General features: G+C 43.2%; 1 protein-coding gene across 7 annotated transcripts; it reads right to left on the reverse strand.

The window, feature by feature from the left end:
* Positions 1 to 2: 2 nt before the first annotated feature.
* LOC116388884 (clustered mitochondria protein homolog) lies at positions 3 to 13,866 on the reverse strand. 7 transcript variants are annotated; one of them, XM_031857176.1, is made up of 30 exons: positions 13,522 to 13,866; positions 13,140 to 13,193; positions 11,560 to 12,988; positions 11,006 to 11,157; positions 10,722 to 10,893; positions 9,976 to 10,116; positions 9,748 to 9,878; positions 9,477 to 9,631; positions 9,064 to 9,189; positions 8,691 to 8,838; positions 8,489 to 8,581; positions 8,050 to 8,268; positions 7,466 to 7,641; positions 7,042 to 7,350; positions 6,807 to 6,934; positions 5,793 to 5,894; positions 5,594 to 5,694; positions 5,330 to 5,482; positions 4,761 to 4,823; positions 4,413 to 4,660; positions 4,220 to 4,304; positions 3,294 to 3,447; positions 2,661 to 2,800; positions 2,456 to 2,536; positions 2,176 to 2,301; positions 1,800 to 1,921; positions 1,549 to 1,642; positions 1,321 to 1,452; positions 1,160 to 1,233; positions 3 to 1,065 (listed from the first exon to the last, which is right to left on the reverse strand). In XM_031857176.1, the coding sequence occupies exons 3-30, from the start codon at positions 12,692 to 12,694 to the stop codon at positions 987 to 989; spliced, it is 4,839 nt and encodes a 1,612-aa protein (XP_031713036.1). In that variant the 5' UTR covers positions 12,695 to 12,988; positions 13,140 to 13,193; positions 13,522 to 13,866; the 3' UTR covers positions 3 to 986. The 7 variants fall into 7 exon arrangements, with proteins under 7 accessions (XP_031713036.1, XP_031713035.1, XP_031713039.1 ...); XM_031857175.1 differs by having other exon boundaries at positions 13,140 to 13,394; XM_031857179.1 differs by lacking the exon at positions 13,522 to 13,866 and having other exon boundaries at positions 11,560 to 12,734; positions 12,912 to 12,988; positions 13,140 to 13,513.
* Between the last annotated feature and the right edge of the window lie 261 nt (positions 13,867 to 14,127).

Here is a 14,127-nt window from a genome sequence, read left to right on the forward strand (position 1 = left end):
ACAAGATGTTTTTTTATTGTTATGTACAGCCACGTTTTAATTTGAGCAATTTTTACTGTAAATAAGTTTCTCACTGAGATGAGCAGCAGAAGGACAGACTGTAGTGAAGATGTCACTAATTTGAGACGAATCATTAAGCTTTATTGATAGTGAAGATTGGAATAACTCCAAGGAAACTATAACAAAAACTCCAACACATTTGAAATGTACTATATGGGTACATTTACGGATAAACAATTGTAAGCAAAATATATTGTATCAAAATAGCAGTAATTTGGGGTAATATCTCAAATAATATTCACTCATCACACAATTAGTCATTTGGTGCCAGTGGACCAACTCAACGAAATGTAACAATACAATTCAAAGTGTTCTTGTAGAATGAAGACATAAGATGCTCAAATGTTTATTTCTCTACAGTCACCTGGATATTAATGACAACATGGATTAAACAATAACAAATTAGAGATGAATTTAGGAATATCATGTTGTGAGAAGTGTCCCTGGCACAATTGTGAAGCCCAGTGGACACACAGGGGACTGCAGGATGACAACACATTTAAAAATGTAAGAAATTTGAGTAGCCTACACTGTTGCCGTTTAGTTTTTTTCAGTATAAGTAGGCCTAACATACTGTGCTTGTCTATTCATCTAGCAGTATAATTAGATTTAGTGTGGAGGGTTTATACATTTATCTGATAATAGGAAAAGAGTTTCCATATGTTAGTCATATCCCACATATTTCATAGGGCTCTTCAACAGCAGAACAAACTCCTCCTCCAAAGAGAAACTGCTGCATCTGTTTGTGTCTTGGATTTGTTGTTCAAAGTAGGCTAACCTACTTGTTACCACCATCAATTAGCCAGGCTTTCATTGGCCATTGTTGCTCATTGTCCACGGCCATTTTCAGGAGTTTGACTGACTACACAGATGCTCTATTGTAACGGTCCCTTTGGTCCATTGTTCAGGGTTGTTGTCTGCAGTTCTTAAGTCTTTTTCCAGCTCTCCCATTGAAATTTTTCCTTTCCTTTCATTTCAGTCCTCAGGTCTGCAAATTCTTTTGCACTACAGAGAAAGACGTAATAAGTGAGATGAACATTACCACCAACAAATTAGTGGTTATTTTTGATTCCATAAGTGGGACTTTTCCTGTGTTCACCTGAGGGTAACGAGAATGATTCCACATGTCAGGTTGAGCTGCTGAAGGATTGTGGGAAAGCTGGGTGTGGAAAACTATAGAGAAACACAGATAAAAATAAATTATCTCACAACCGGATATGCTTGCATGTATGTGTTCGTGTTCTACAAAACTGTACAAACCTTCGGAGGTGGAATACAGGCAGGTGTGTTTCTGTAGATGTGGTTGATGGCTTTCTGAAGGGCCACAGCCTGCTGAGTGAGGCTCTGCAGGTACTTTGAGCTTTCCGCCGTACTCTCATGGTTCTCCCCAACCTTCATGTGTCCAACAATTAAGTCTCTCAGTTAAAATTCTGAGTACATGACATAAATATAACAGAAACCATGGCATTCCAGCATTCCAAAGCATACCTGGCTCTTATATATGAAAAAAGCCTGTTTCTCGTGTTGCAGAGCTGATCGAAACTCCCCTTTGCTCTCGTACACGGTGGCAAGCAGATGATGACTGCACAGAAGATAGACACAGAAGTAATGAAAACTTTGATATAAAGAAAATTATGGACGGGAACAGTATATGAATACGGGGAACACAGAAACCTGTATGTCAAAGCATGTCTATCATTTTCTTAGATTGTAATGTGTTGGACGACCACCTGTCTTACCTTTGTGCATGTTTCAGGGATGTGGCACCGTGGTATTTTGAAGTTGACATTAAGGCATTCTGTAGGAACTTCAGGGAAAGCTCATACTCCATCAAGCCATGAAGCACCAGACCCAGCATACTCTAATGTAGTGGAGCACAACAGGGACATTAACAGAAGCCGTGCCTTAATGTTCACTCGGCTGGTTGCTGAAATACCAACGAGTTATCAAGTAACTTTCTCAGGGTTGCGTTCAGTGATTTCTTATGATCTGGCAAGGCTATCTTATCCACCTGAAGTTCTTTTAATGTAACTTTAATCATCTTATAAGTTCCCCCACAGTACTTGAAGGGATTTCCTTTTTAAAAAGTTTTTTTGCTGGTGAGGTCCCACTTACATCCAGCAGTGCGACTTGTGGATGGTCTTCTCCACTCACAAGCAGGGTGAGGTACCGTGCGCGATACAGCAGCTGAAGGGAGGTCGAAAGCCGGCCGCCAGCAAAGCAGTACAGAGCCAGGTAAGTCTGGATCACACATAGGAGAACACTTTCATGTGAAGTCGCAAGTGAAATATAACATTAACAGAATTCAGTAAGGTGTTTGTAAAAGAACAACAGGGCTAACGTGTCATGGCCCAACAATCTGTTTGTGGATCAATGTAAAGGTAAAGGAACTCACATAGTCTTGGATGGTCTGTGGATGGTCTATACCTTGTATTCTCTCACTACTCATAACAGCCTTTTCCTGGTGGCTGAGCGCCTGTGAGACATGAGGGAAGCATTACTTTACGAAAGCCCACAAATTGTTGTGGGTGATGATTCAGAAGTCTGGAACCAGGTTTGGTAAAAGCTCATGGTAGAAATGAATATGAATGCATATTTACATCTGCATACTCCCCCAGGATGTAGCAGATCCGTCCCAGGAGACGCAGGCACATGCACACGTCTTCATGCAGGACACCACATACGCTGCTGAACAGAGTCAGGGCCTGGCTGATCAATTCATGGCCATCTTTGAGAAGCCCTGAAAGCAAACATAAAACTCTACTGATGAGCCTTGAATGTACAAAAACATGAAGTACACCAAATCCTGATGTTTGTCAGTTTCTGAAGACATCCAATAATTCACAGTTATTACAAACACATTGTCCATGTATGTACCAACAGTGCTCTTAAGGCGTAGACCACTTAAATGTAAAATATGTTGCTAACTTTACCTCCTGCATCGAAAACATGACCTCATGAGTTTTATTAAGTACGACATTTTTGTGTTATACGCCAAACAATGTGATACTACTGTGTATGCTTGTGGGGAAACCTTTTTTTTTTGTTACACATCCCTCACAGTGCCTGTGTAGCTGGTAACGATATCATTCCGTGCTGTGTTACTTTTCCATATGGGCTCTCCAGTTCATGGTCAGTCTCTTGAAGCGCCCAAGCAAGGCCACCGTGCTTCCTCTAAATGTGAACATATAGACTGTATTTTAAGTGTATGTTTTTGTGTCCGTGTCTCTCACCCTGCTGTACTGCCACCTGTGCGTGTTGCACAAGCCGTGTGGCGTCTGTCGCTGTAGGTTTGAGATGTTTGACCACAGGGAACATGTTGACAACATCCTCCTCACCGAACACTGGCCTGTGACGAGACTCAAACACATACTCCCTCAGCTGCACCTAAATACAGAGAAAGGGGAAGAATGAAACCAGCTGCATTTTAAAATTTCATGAGATGACGTTGCATTTTGGCTGCCCCAAGTCAACGCTGGAGATAATTTCTTTTTTTTAAGGGCTTGTTGGACTTAACACAATAGCATAATGTAAGTCCTCAACTTATGTTACCACACCTATCTTATTAACCATAAAATATGAGCAGATATTTCTAGTGGTGGGGCCAAAAAAACAACTAAATATCATCTTGGCTTTTGCAGCAGATTCAACAATCACCATCATTATTGGTGAGCCCAGTTTTCAATCAAAAGAGAACTTGCTGTTTAGAAGAACATTTTCATATTTCTCTCTCTAGTCCTTATTGCTCAACTTTGAAGCAATATTGAAGCACCAGATATGATTCTTAATAATGCAAAAGGTGTGAATTCAGCTACAATTAGTGCAGCTTTACAGTGAGACACCCGAGGCAAAAACATTGTTTTTCATGCATTGGTCAATTTTGAGATTTTGGGCTATTTTGCTTCCATTTGTGTCTGTAGATTTCTCCTAAATTTGCAGAAAGTTAGCATTCGATAATGCCTCTTTTGCATATTTAAAGATAACATTTCAGAAAACTTAAAAATAAATTGTCTTAATGTAAGTAATCAACTAAGGATGTTTCATGGTGATAATTATTAGTTATCCTTTGTACCATATTCCCCTGGTGTGTCTCCCTTAAGACAGACAGAATTAATTGAATTTCATAGATAAATGTATTGTGAAGAGGTAGATGTCTGACCTGGATGCCCGTCTTGATGGCAATCTCTCTCAGTAGTGAGATCCTCTGAAGGCTGTGCTTTTTTATTACTTCATCTATACTTTCACTGGAAACAGAGAGGATGGCAGGGTAAAGTCCTGTAGCACATATCCAACCACACACACATGCATGCACACACACACACACACACACACACACACACACACACACAAACCTGTCTATCGTGTAGTGGTAATAATCTCCAGCCTCAGTCCTGATCCGGCCCCACAGCTCACTGGGGGTCAGTCTAGCCCACACACTGTCTGTCAACAAGGGGACTCGACTCCCGTTGCTCCGTCGACGTCGGCTCCTGCGGCGAGAGAGCAGCTCATCTGAGCAGGAGTCAGCGAAGCAGGAGGAGCAGCTCAGCAGGCAGTTTAAGAAGTGACTGACAGCAGCGGAGAAAGCTGCAGGTTCCACGTCCTGGGAGAAAATAAGATACATGTGGATATTAGAAAATGTATGATAGATTGCGAAAGGTTATTTTAATATTTTACTTATTAACATTGTTTGAGCACTCCACCTGTAGATATGTCCTGAAGATGTGTTTTGCGCTTCTGATGATGACTTCACTGATAGAAATTCTCTGTGAGGGAACATTTGATCAGTTATGTGATCAGGAGGATTTTAGCATCCTGACGGACAGTTGGCATCCTTTATTTCCTAGTGTTTCTTTCACGTTATATAAAACATAATGTTGTATTCTAGTCATATTACGAAGGACAACGATCAGAGATAACGTTAGCCCTTGACCAAGAACTTCAAAAATAAAATCTTTGATCTTAACTAAGTCTAAGATTGAGTTGAGATGGAAAGATGAAACCACAGTCTTGCTAACTGTGTGCCTCAAGAGTCAAGGACAGGAAAACAATTGTGCAATTGATCGTAATAATATCTTCAGTACATCCTCATCTTCTGCCTGGAGCAAAATGTACAGATCTGCCGCTCATGTCAGGCCACATTTATTTTAGAAAAATGGGACTCAAGTGATGTAGTGGCAGTCAATGTAAAAGTAAACTCAAGAGCAAGAGGTAAGCAGCTATGATGACTTCACATATATGTCTTAAGGGTAATAATAGCTGGAGCAAGTACCTGTACGTGGCTGAGTCTCCCTCTGTCCTCCACCTTGTCCAGCTCCCTCAGTAGGGTGCCCAGGTATCGCACGTTCACACCCCGCTGATGTAGCACTGAGGTCAGAGTCGCCCCATCCATCGGCACTGCTGAGTGGTCGAGACAGTCCCTCAGCTACCACACACACACACACACACATGCAGGGACAGCAGTAGAATTATAGATATTGCGTTAGACTTCATGCACATGGTACATCTGGATGTTATTGCTCCACACACAACTCACCACTGCTGGAATCTGATTGGAAAGTAGAAAAGCAGCCACGTCCCATAACAACTGCCTCTGCCTCTGAACCTCCTCAACACACTCTGAGGAGAAACGAACACCTGCAGCAAAGACACACAGTTCAATCTGATTTTTGTTTTAACTTTATAAACATGACCGTATATATGTGTGTGTGTGTGCGCACAAGTGTGTTCAATACCCGGAGAGCAAACATCAGGGTTGAAGCGAATGTCGAAGCAGGAGTCACTCACTGATCCGACAGCCTCGCAAGCTTTCATAATCACATTTCTTTTCTGTAATTCTACAACAGTAACACATGAATGCATTATTAATCGACACACAATCAAACTATCCTCACCACTTTCCTTGGCCTTAATCAATAGTCAACAATGAATATTTGCACATTTTGAAGATCTATAACTGTGATGTCTTACTTAAGTAAAAGTAGGAAAACCACACTGTTTAATTACTTAAGTATAACAATATAATTATTATTAAAAGCAAACTTTACTTAAAGTAAGTGCAGTAGAATGACTATACATTGTATCACTAGTTCATTATTATTGATGCATAAACATGTAAGCATTAGCAGCATGTTAATGTTGTAGCAGGAATACATTTTTTACACCGTTTGGTACTTTAATATATAACAAAGCATCCCAATTTAAGAACTCAAATAAAATTTGTGGGTCAAATTTTAATTTGAAAAATAAATACGAACAAAAGCTGTCAGGAAAACATAGCGGGGGAAAAGTATAAAGCGGCAGAGAATAAACACACTCAAGTAGAACACAAGTTCTTCAAAAACACGCTGACAGTAAGCAGAGTACTTGTACTAAGTTACATTCCACCACCAGGGATGAACTTCTGAATTCAGCTTTTAAGCCAACATGGTTGAGAAGTCCAAAGAAAACTGATAATTTCAACATTCATAATTTAAAGACAACTGAGCAAACTCCATCTGCTGATAAAGATCATGTGCTGTGACTGAAAGTTCCAGAACAAGAACTAAATGGACCTTGTGATGACATTGTTTTCCCAACTGTTGTTTCCAAAGTCATGCATTCGCTTACTTACATGTCTTATTACTGTACATCCTCTGTTCGGCTAATTTAGTACCTTCTCACTCTGTGTTCCTGAGCCTGATTTCTATTTCTGGTAACACAATTTCTCCTCGTTTATCATTTCACTTAATTTAGCTGGTCTTATTCACCCATACCAGCACCGGATGTGGCTGTATCCCCAATTCTCGTCTCACTGAGTGGCTCTTCGCTCTGCTCCATGGCTTGTTCTTCTGTTTGGATGAGATCCCGGGACACCATCTTGCCATAAAGTTCATACCTGCAACAGAAAACGCAAGATTAGAGAGATGAGATGCTTCATTTCCAAAGCTCAGCACATCCTGTTGCATGGTAGCTGCATTCGTGTCCACATCTCGTCTTCCTCACCTGTGCTGGACGAAGGCCTCTATCAGCTCTGGTCTCAGGCTGGCCAGGCTGTGATGGTGTCGCTGTGGGTAACCAAAGATCTGGCACTCCCTCTGCACCTCCATCCTCTCCTCCGTCTCTGAGAACTGGAAGTTAAGGTCAGGGGGGAAGGTCCGGAGGAGGTCCAAGATGTAGGGTCTTCCGTCATTACCCAGGATGCCTTTGGTCTCGATGCCCGAGCAAAGCTCCACTGAGCTGTTGCTGTGATCGAGCACCTGGTGACGTTGGATTCTGAGCGGTTTACTGGTTTTATCCAGAAGCTCCAGAAACCTGGAGTAATGTTGAGAGAATTAAAGGTTGCATGTTTAAACCTACACTTTATTTTGCTCTAAATACTACTACCAATACTAAAATATAAGACTTTATTGTGTTTCGTGTGTGTTACCTGGGGTGAGTAAAAACAGTTTTTCCATAGTCATTAGAGCCATAGACAACACTCTGCTCCTGATTTCTCTCCAGGATCCCAGGAACGATGGTCTGAGCGATAACACGGATGCTCCGATAATCTACCACAGCTGTCCCAAGTGTGTGAAGACCCTCTACGTCTACAGACGCGTAAGCCTGAAGCAGAGCAACATAAGTCGTTTTGTTTCGATGGCAACAACTTTGTTTCATACGTGTCTTATTGAAAACATATTCACATATTAAATACTATATAAATGAGACTAAATGAATGGATGACGGCAGTGTGAACAGGCTATCTCATTCTTTTCATTTTCCTCTCATCAGTTAAACAAACAGAGTGTGTGCTAGTCTTTCATCTTACATTCATTATTATAAGTAGGCTACAATTATCAGAACAACACGAACATTCAGGCTCCCTCATGTGGCTCATACTGCAGATATGAATGTTGAATAAAACACTGTGGAAGAAATTTAATTGGCGACCCTAAAAAAATCTCCAGCGACCACAAATATACTTTTAAATGGGACAGATTAAACAGTAAATGTATTGCTGTGAGGACCTACCTGTGCTCCCCTCAGGTCACAGATGGCAGCAGCATGAGCAGCAGTGTTGCCCCCTAGTGGGCTGTAGTGCTCCGATATGTCGAACCCGAGGCTGAAGAACAGGTTGTTCCAGATGAACATCTGCATATGAGGCGCCTCCCCAGGGTTCAACGGCATGACGTTACCGTCAACAACAGCTACAGCGCCTCGTGTTGCAGCCGCAACAAAGTCACTGTTTGTCTGGATGGAGGGATTAAAATCTTGGTGAACATGTTCTCTCACAATCTCACCCGAGAGCAGGAGGAGGAAGGAATAATCTCACTGAACAGTGTAGAGGAAGTTAAGGGGGACTAAGAGATCATCTGTACGCCTGGTCACTGCTGGAGGGATGATCTCACAAGTCTGCTTCTCCAATCATTACTCAGATGGAAAGGAGATGTTTAGAAATCTGTGGCCTCACCTTGAATATGCTCCTCTCTCTGTGCAGGCGCTCCCGAAGAGAGTTCCTAGCGAGTTCCCTGCATCCCTGCAGCTCCTCGTTCCACTCCCGACTCTGTGGTCATAACACATGGCCTACATATCAGCATCAGCCTCACTACCAGTTAGCCTCAGATGCTCCATGAAACCTGCATGTGCATTCATGCACATTTTATGTCTGCAACCTGCCCAGCTGTCTGCTCGTCCTGGCCCATGCGACTGGTGTGCGTCTCCTCCGCTCTGACACAGTCGAGGGTGTGGTCTCCATGACGGGCGATCCAGGTGAACACCTGGTAAGGTGCTGCGATCTGCTCAAAAGGGTGTTGCTGGACTCTGGTTCACAGCAAGGGACAGAGAAAAATCTTTTATTAGTAAAGCGTGCATGGAAGTGAGAGTTTCTGTTTTATTAAACTCATGTTACTGTCTCGTATCAACCCAAGCCTCAACTCTAGAAATGTAGACCACCGCTATTACTGTATTTCCATCCACATATTTAATTGACATTAACAGTGTTACATGTCACTTGATCTCGTTCCAGCTCGATTACAGACAGCTCACCTCTTCTTCTGCAGGGCACTGAAGGTTTTCCTGAAAGCAGGGCTGACTTGACTCAGCAGCTCAACTAGAGAGTGGCAAAGGATTTTGGGAAGTGCAGGTTTAGGGTTGAAGTTGAAGGTAGTTGACCTGGAGCAGTCAGAGCAGAGCACGAGTTGAATCCAGGTAAGTTTCTACTGTCCTCGTCGTACATAATTGTTGTTGGTTAACTGCTCTCTGTGGGCGCTGTCGCTGTAATAAACACTTGCTTTGTGGTGGAACTTGGAAGAAATACAACATGAGAGTATAGTATAGTTGTCAAGATGTTTCAGTCTGGACAAAAGTAGTGGACTGACCGAGCTACGCTGCTAGCATGGCTAAAAATTCTTCAATTTTCATAGCTTAGCAAACAAATGTCTCAATAGTTTAACACTCACTGGTTGAGGTAGAAGCCACGAGTAGAGGATGTAATGTTGAGTTCTTTATCCTCCATAGTCAGGACATTGAGGTACATTAGGTCGCCGTGCATCTTCCTGTTTCCTGGAGGAGGGTTCCAGCTGCTCATGGTCAGAACCCGCAGACACTGAAATGGCTGTAATGATACTTTCATAAAGTCCACCTGTTGCTTCACTACAACCTAGTACACGTTTCATTGCATGTTATATATCGAACAAATCGCGTTTGCGATTACAATATCTGATGTCTCACCTTCCAGTCATCTCTGAGTGGCTGCAGTGGTATTAGTGGTCGGTCCTTACATCCCGGGAGGATGTATTCTGGAGGGCTGCAGTCAGTAGACTCCTTTTCAGAAGCTCGCCTGTTCCCCACGCTGACACTGTCTGAAGGGACGAATATGGAGGCGAAACGTTGAATGATTACAGGCGGAAATGCTCAGACTAAACCTGAAGTAAGGAGGTAATAAGAGAGTAATATTACCCTTGTCTCCCCTGGTGTAACAGGTGAGGTAAGAGAGTGAGCTGCAGTTCACTCCGTTGTATGCATCTGCTGGGTCGAGGCTCCTCAGAAGGTCACGGACGTGTCTGAGATGAAGACGAGCATCACGCACAGTGTAAGGATCTGCAACAAGACCAGAAAAGAGGCTTTTAAAAAGGGTTTCATTCAATCTTGCACAAGATGAATGGGGAAAAAATACCATTGGTGTGTTGCATTTCACGGAAGAAGATAAACAAATCAGTATACAAACATATATTGACAATAGAAGACAAAACAGTGCAGAATAAAATGATTCAAGTGGAGAAGAACTTGTATTATCTTAAGATCCCTATAGGAGGCAAATCAACACAAAATGAAAGTTCCTTATAGTAGCTTCAGGTTTTTAGTTTGTTCACAAAATAGACATCTATAGTGAGGTTTAAAGTGAGTGATGGATTAGATAGAAATAAGTGGTGGTGATGTTTATTAAAGCTAAATCAAACTGTGGTTTGGTTTAGTCACTAATGATGCTGATATGTCGATATGTTGATGATGCATCTATCTGATGAGAGGTCAACATAGTTCATTCTAAAAAGGGCCTCCCTGTGGTAACATGTTACGGGTCCACATGATGTGAGGTCTCATAAAACTGGACTGAAGTCAGATGCTGGCAATGTTGCTCTCCAAAGTGAACGACACACTTATCACAAAAACACAACTTGTAGAGAAGAAAGAAAAGGACAAGTTACCCTCCACCACCTTGATCTGCGCTCCGTCCTGGATGCCCTGAACGGAGCACAGCTCTGAGAGGCTGTCGAGCGCGATGCCCCCCAGCTGGAGGGAGAAGCACGTGCAATGGCAGCTGATCTCGTGCTCCATCAGCACCTGGTGCAGCTCGGCTACCAACATCTGGCCTGACACCTGAGAATGGAGGAGAGTTGTATTGGAGGGGTTCAGACAAATGTGAATGAATATACATCTTTAAAAAAAAAGGTATCTTTAAAAGAAAAGAGGAGACAGAGGTACACAGAACCTGAAGCTCAAAACTCTCTTTTCCAGGAGGTTGAATCCGGACAGTGAAGTCTGTCTCTTGGAGAGCGACGACGTCCCCGATGCTGAGTTTCCTTTTGTCAGCGTCACACTGCTGCGGGCAATCATCCTCGGGGCTTTCTTGACTTGGAGGCGCTGTTGGCAACAGAAGAGACAATAAAATAAAAATGTGGGGATGACAACATTTCAATGCAGGTTAATAAGGTGACAATTAAAAGTTCAAAAGAACAAGGAAATCATATACCAAACTGATGGATATTACTAAATGCGAATTTGAAAAAAGAAAAGTGAAATTTCCATCCCTTAAACGGAAAAATAAAATAGCTTAAATGCAAAAGTTTGAATTTAAACATGTAATCGAAGAAGAAATCAATGTGTAAAGGGAAAATAGATTAAGTTAGTTTAATTCTAATTCAGAATAAAATGATCCTCCAAAGCATGATGCTCCCCTGTACAAGCTGCAGGTAGAATGTTTGAATACCACAGTGCATAGACAAACAACACACTGTAAATAAAAGCAGAGATAAAACCGCTCACCTTTAACATGTGGAGCTGCCAGAAATAGCCTGTCAACTAAAAACAAGGTTTGCTTTGTCTCGGCCTCCTCCTCCTCCTCCTCCTCCTCATGTGGCGGAGGGGTCTTGATGTCGTCGTCCTCTTCTCTCTTCACCGGGTCGTGGCACTGAATGTGATCCGCATTTAAATCTGACCGGTCTGTGGGGTCCTCAGACGGACTCATGTTTGTATTCGTGTGGATAACGTCACAGACCTTTTCGTTTACATTCTGATCTGACGCCACAGTCGGCTGTCCCGTCTGTTCATCCTCCCCATAACTCTGTTGAGTCAGGTCCACGCCACGCTCAGCAGGGTCAAAGTTCACCCCAACTTCAGTGCTGCTGATGCTGCGTTTCGTCAGCTGAACTTCCGTCTGTGACTCAGTGTTCCCGTCCGTATAGTTGTTGTGTTCAGTCGGCATCACTGAGGTGCACTCGGATTTTGTAACTTTCTCCTGTGTCGGCTCTGTCCGGACAAAGTCGGTGTTTTCCTGAGCAGCAAAAGTTGTCTGTTGCAACTTAAAGACATTCCCTTCATCAGTGTTCAACTCCTCCATCAGCTTGGTATTGGTATAGCTCAGTATTTCATGTTCTTGCACAGCCATCTCTTTTGAAGCTCCAGTATCTCTTAGTGTGTTTACTTCTCTCTCCACAGTCTGATTATTGCACACGCGTATTTCTGTCTGTGCCTGAACGTCTGCCTGGGACTCTGTCTGAGTCTGCACCCCCATACCGATCTGTGTCTCCACTTCGGTCTGTGTCTCAACCTCCGAAAACCCCCTGCTCCTCCACCTGTTGCTCCTCTCTTGTCCTTCTCCCTCTTCCTCCTCAGACACCAGCAGACACACCATCGGCTCCACCAGAGTCACATCCCCTCCCAGGTTGCTGCTGAGGATGATGTCAGGAAACAGGAAGTGCTCCGGTTCGAGGGCTGGGTATTTCCCGCCGGGGGAGATGGTTAACAGATCGTCCTCCAAGTCGTCCGGCATGCTGGGCAATTCACATTCACTCTCTTCGCTGGAAAGCAGAGGGGATCTTTCCGCCTCACCCGGGGCCGGTGCATCCTTACACTTAAAGTATTTTGACAGTGAGTGACAGCACTGGACTATGTTTCCCATGGTGCCTTTGTGCAAGAAACTGCAATATTATGCAGGTGGCCTATGGGAGGAAAAACCATCATTTAAAAGAAACACTTTTAGAAGCTGCTGAGTCTTAGTAACTGTCACATGTGTGTGTTTGTTTGTGTGGCATGTGTAAATGCAAGCAGCTAAGAGCCTTAGATTACAGCTGACGACAGGGAGATTATGAAGTGTCCCTGCAGTGGTGTCAACTTACAGAGGAAAGGAGTGGAGAACCGTGGTGACTAAATCTCATCAGATGGACTCTGGAATGATGTTGGATGTGTGGGAATCCTGGAACACATATGAGAGGGAACGCTGAGCAGAGTATACACTTACAGTTATTTGGCTGCATAAAGGTGTCCTAATCAAAACAGCAGAATATTCTAAATAGACTCAATGTTAATCTATTGAATCCTGATAATTTTTTACGAAAGTAACACACCTTATTCAAGCTCATGAGAACACCAAGGTGAAGCAGAAGGAATGTGCATGTATCCTAAAACAACAGAAGAACAACACAGCATGAAAATGACATTAGTGTAATCAATCTATGGACCCTACCAGCCAGCGAAGAGAGAGAGGGAGAGACTGCAAGTCTGTGTCATCTTATCCACACTCCTCTGCTGTTCATCCTGCTGAAATCAGAGAGCTGAGTGTCCCAGTCTTTCCTCTACAGCAGGAGGCTCCCCTGTCCTTGCTGCAAAACAACGTTACACAAACTATGTGTGTGTGTGTGTGTGTGTGTCTGCCCTTCATGGGTGAGCTGGGACAGAGCATGCAGGCCCCTCTATTCACACACATCCACACACATCTTAGTAGCCTACCCATTCAAGTCCAGAGGAGGGCGACCTCTCCGCCGCTGATGATGTCACTTCCTGTATTCAGACCGGCCCGTGCACCTCTCTATCAACCTTGAACGTGTGCACGTGCGAGAGGTGCATAAATAGCCGAGAGGCAGCAGGAGGTCTGGCTCTTCTTGATATTTTTGAAAGCTGTACCAGAGTCGCGACCGACAGCAAACGTCTCCCCCAAAAACTCCTGGAAACAAGCATCGAGTATCTTCGTCTTTCAGCCACGAGCGCTCAAACGCAGCTCCGCGGTTGTCATGGCAGCGCTGCAGCGAAATAAATTGACATTCTGAGCACAGTCTCCAAGACAACTGTGGGAACGTTCTAGAATGGGATGTTTGCTCGGAGACAAGTTACAAGCAGCTAACGTTACCACGTGCGAGCGATACAGTTGTTTGTATGACTCGATGTCTCCTCGTGATTGTCAATACATTAATCAATTAAAAATGTTACCTCACAGTTATTCCCTTGTATTTTATGTCCATTCAAAGTATGTTTTTATACTTTTATGCTTTTTCTCCAATTGCCTAAATGTATGTGTGACTTATTGAAACAGTAGTGGCTACTAAGTGCATTTGTTCA

This window comes from Anarrhichthys ocellatus, unplaced genomic scaffold (assembly GCF_004355925.1).
Source record: "Anarrhichthys ocellatus isolate YVR2014 unplaced genomic scaffold, GSC_Weel_1.0 scaffold18, whole genome shotgun sequence".
NCBI lineage: Eukaryota > Metazoa > Chordata > Actinopteri > Perciformes > Anarhichadidae > Anarrhichthys > Anarrhichthys ocellatus.

What these genes read in the sequence shown, in the direction of transcription:
- LOC116388884 (XM_031857176.1), bottom strand. Translation starts at nt 12,694, where the DNA reads ATGGGAAACATAGTCCAGTGCTGTCACTCACTGTCAAAATACTTTAAG. An exon ending in CACAGACCATCCAAGACTAT is followed by an intron (nt 2,302 to 2,455) that starts GTGAGTTCCTTT and finishes TGTGTGATCCAG; the next exon opens with ACTTACCTGGCTCTGTACTG. An exon ending in TCCCTGAAACATGCACAAAG is followed by an intron (nt 1,643 to 1,799) that starts GTAAGACAGGTG and finishes TCTTCTGTGCAG; the next exon opens with TCATCATCTGCTTGCCACCG.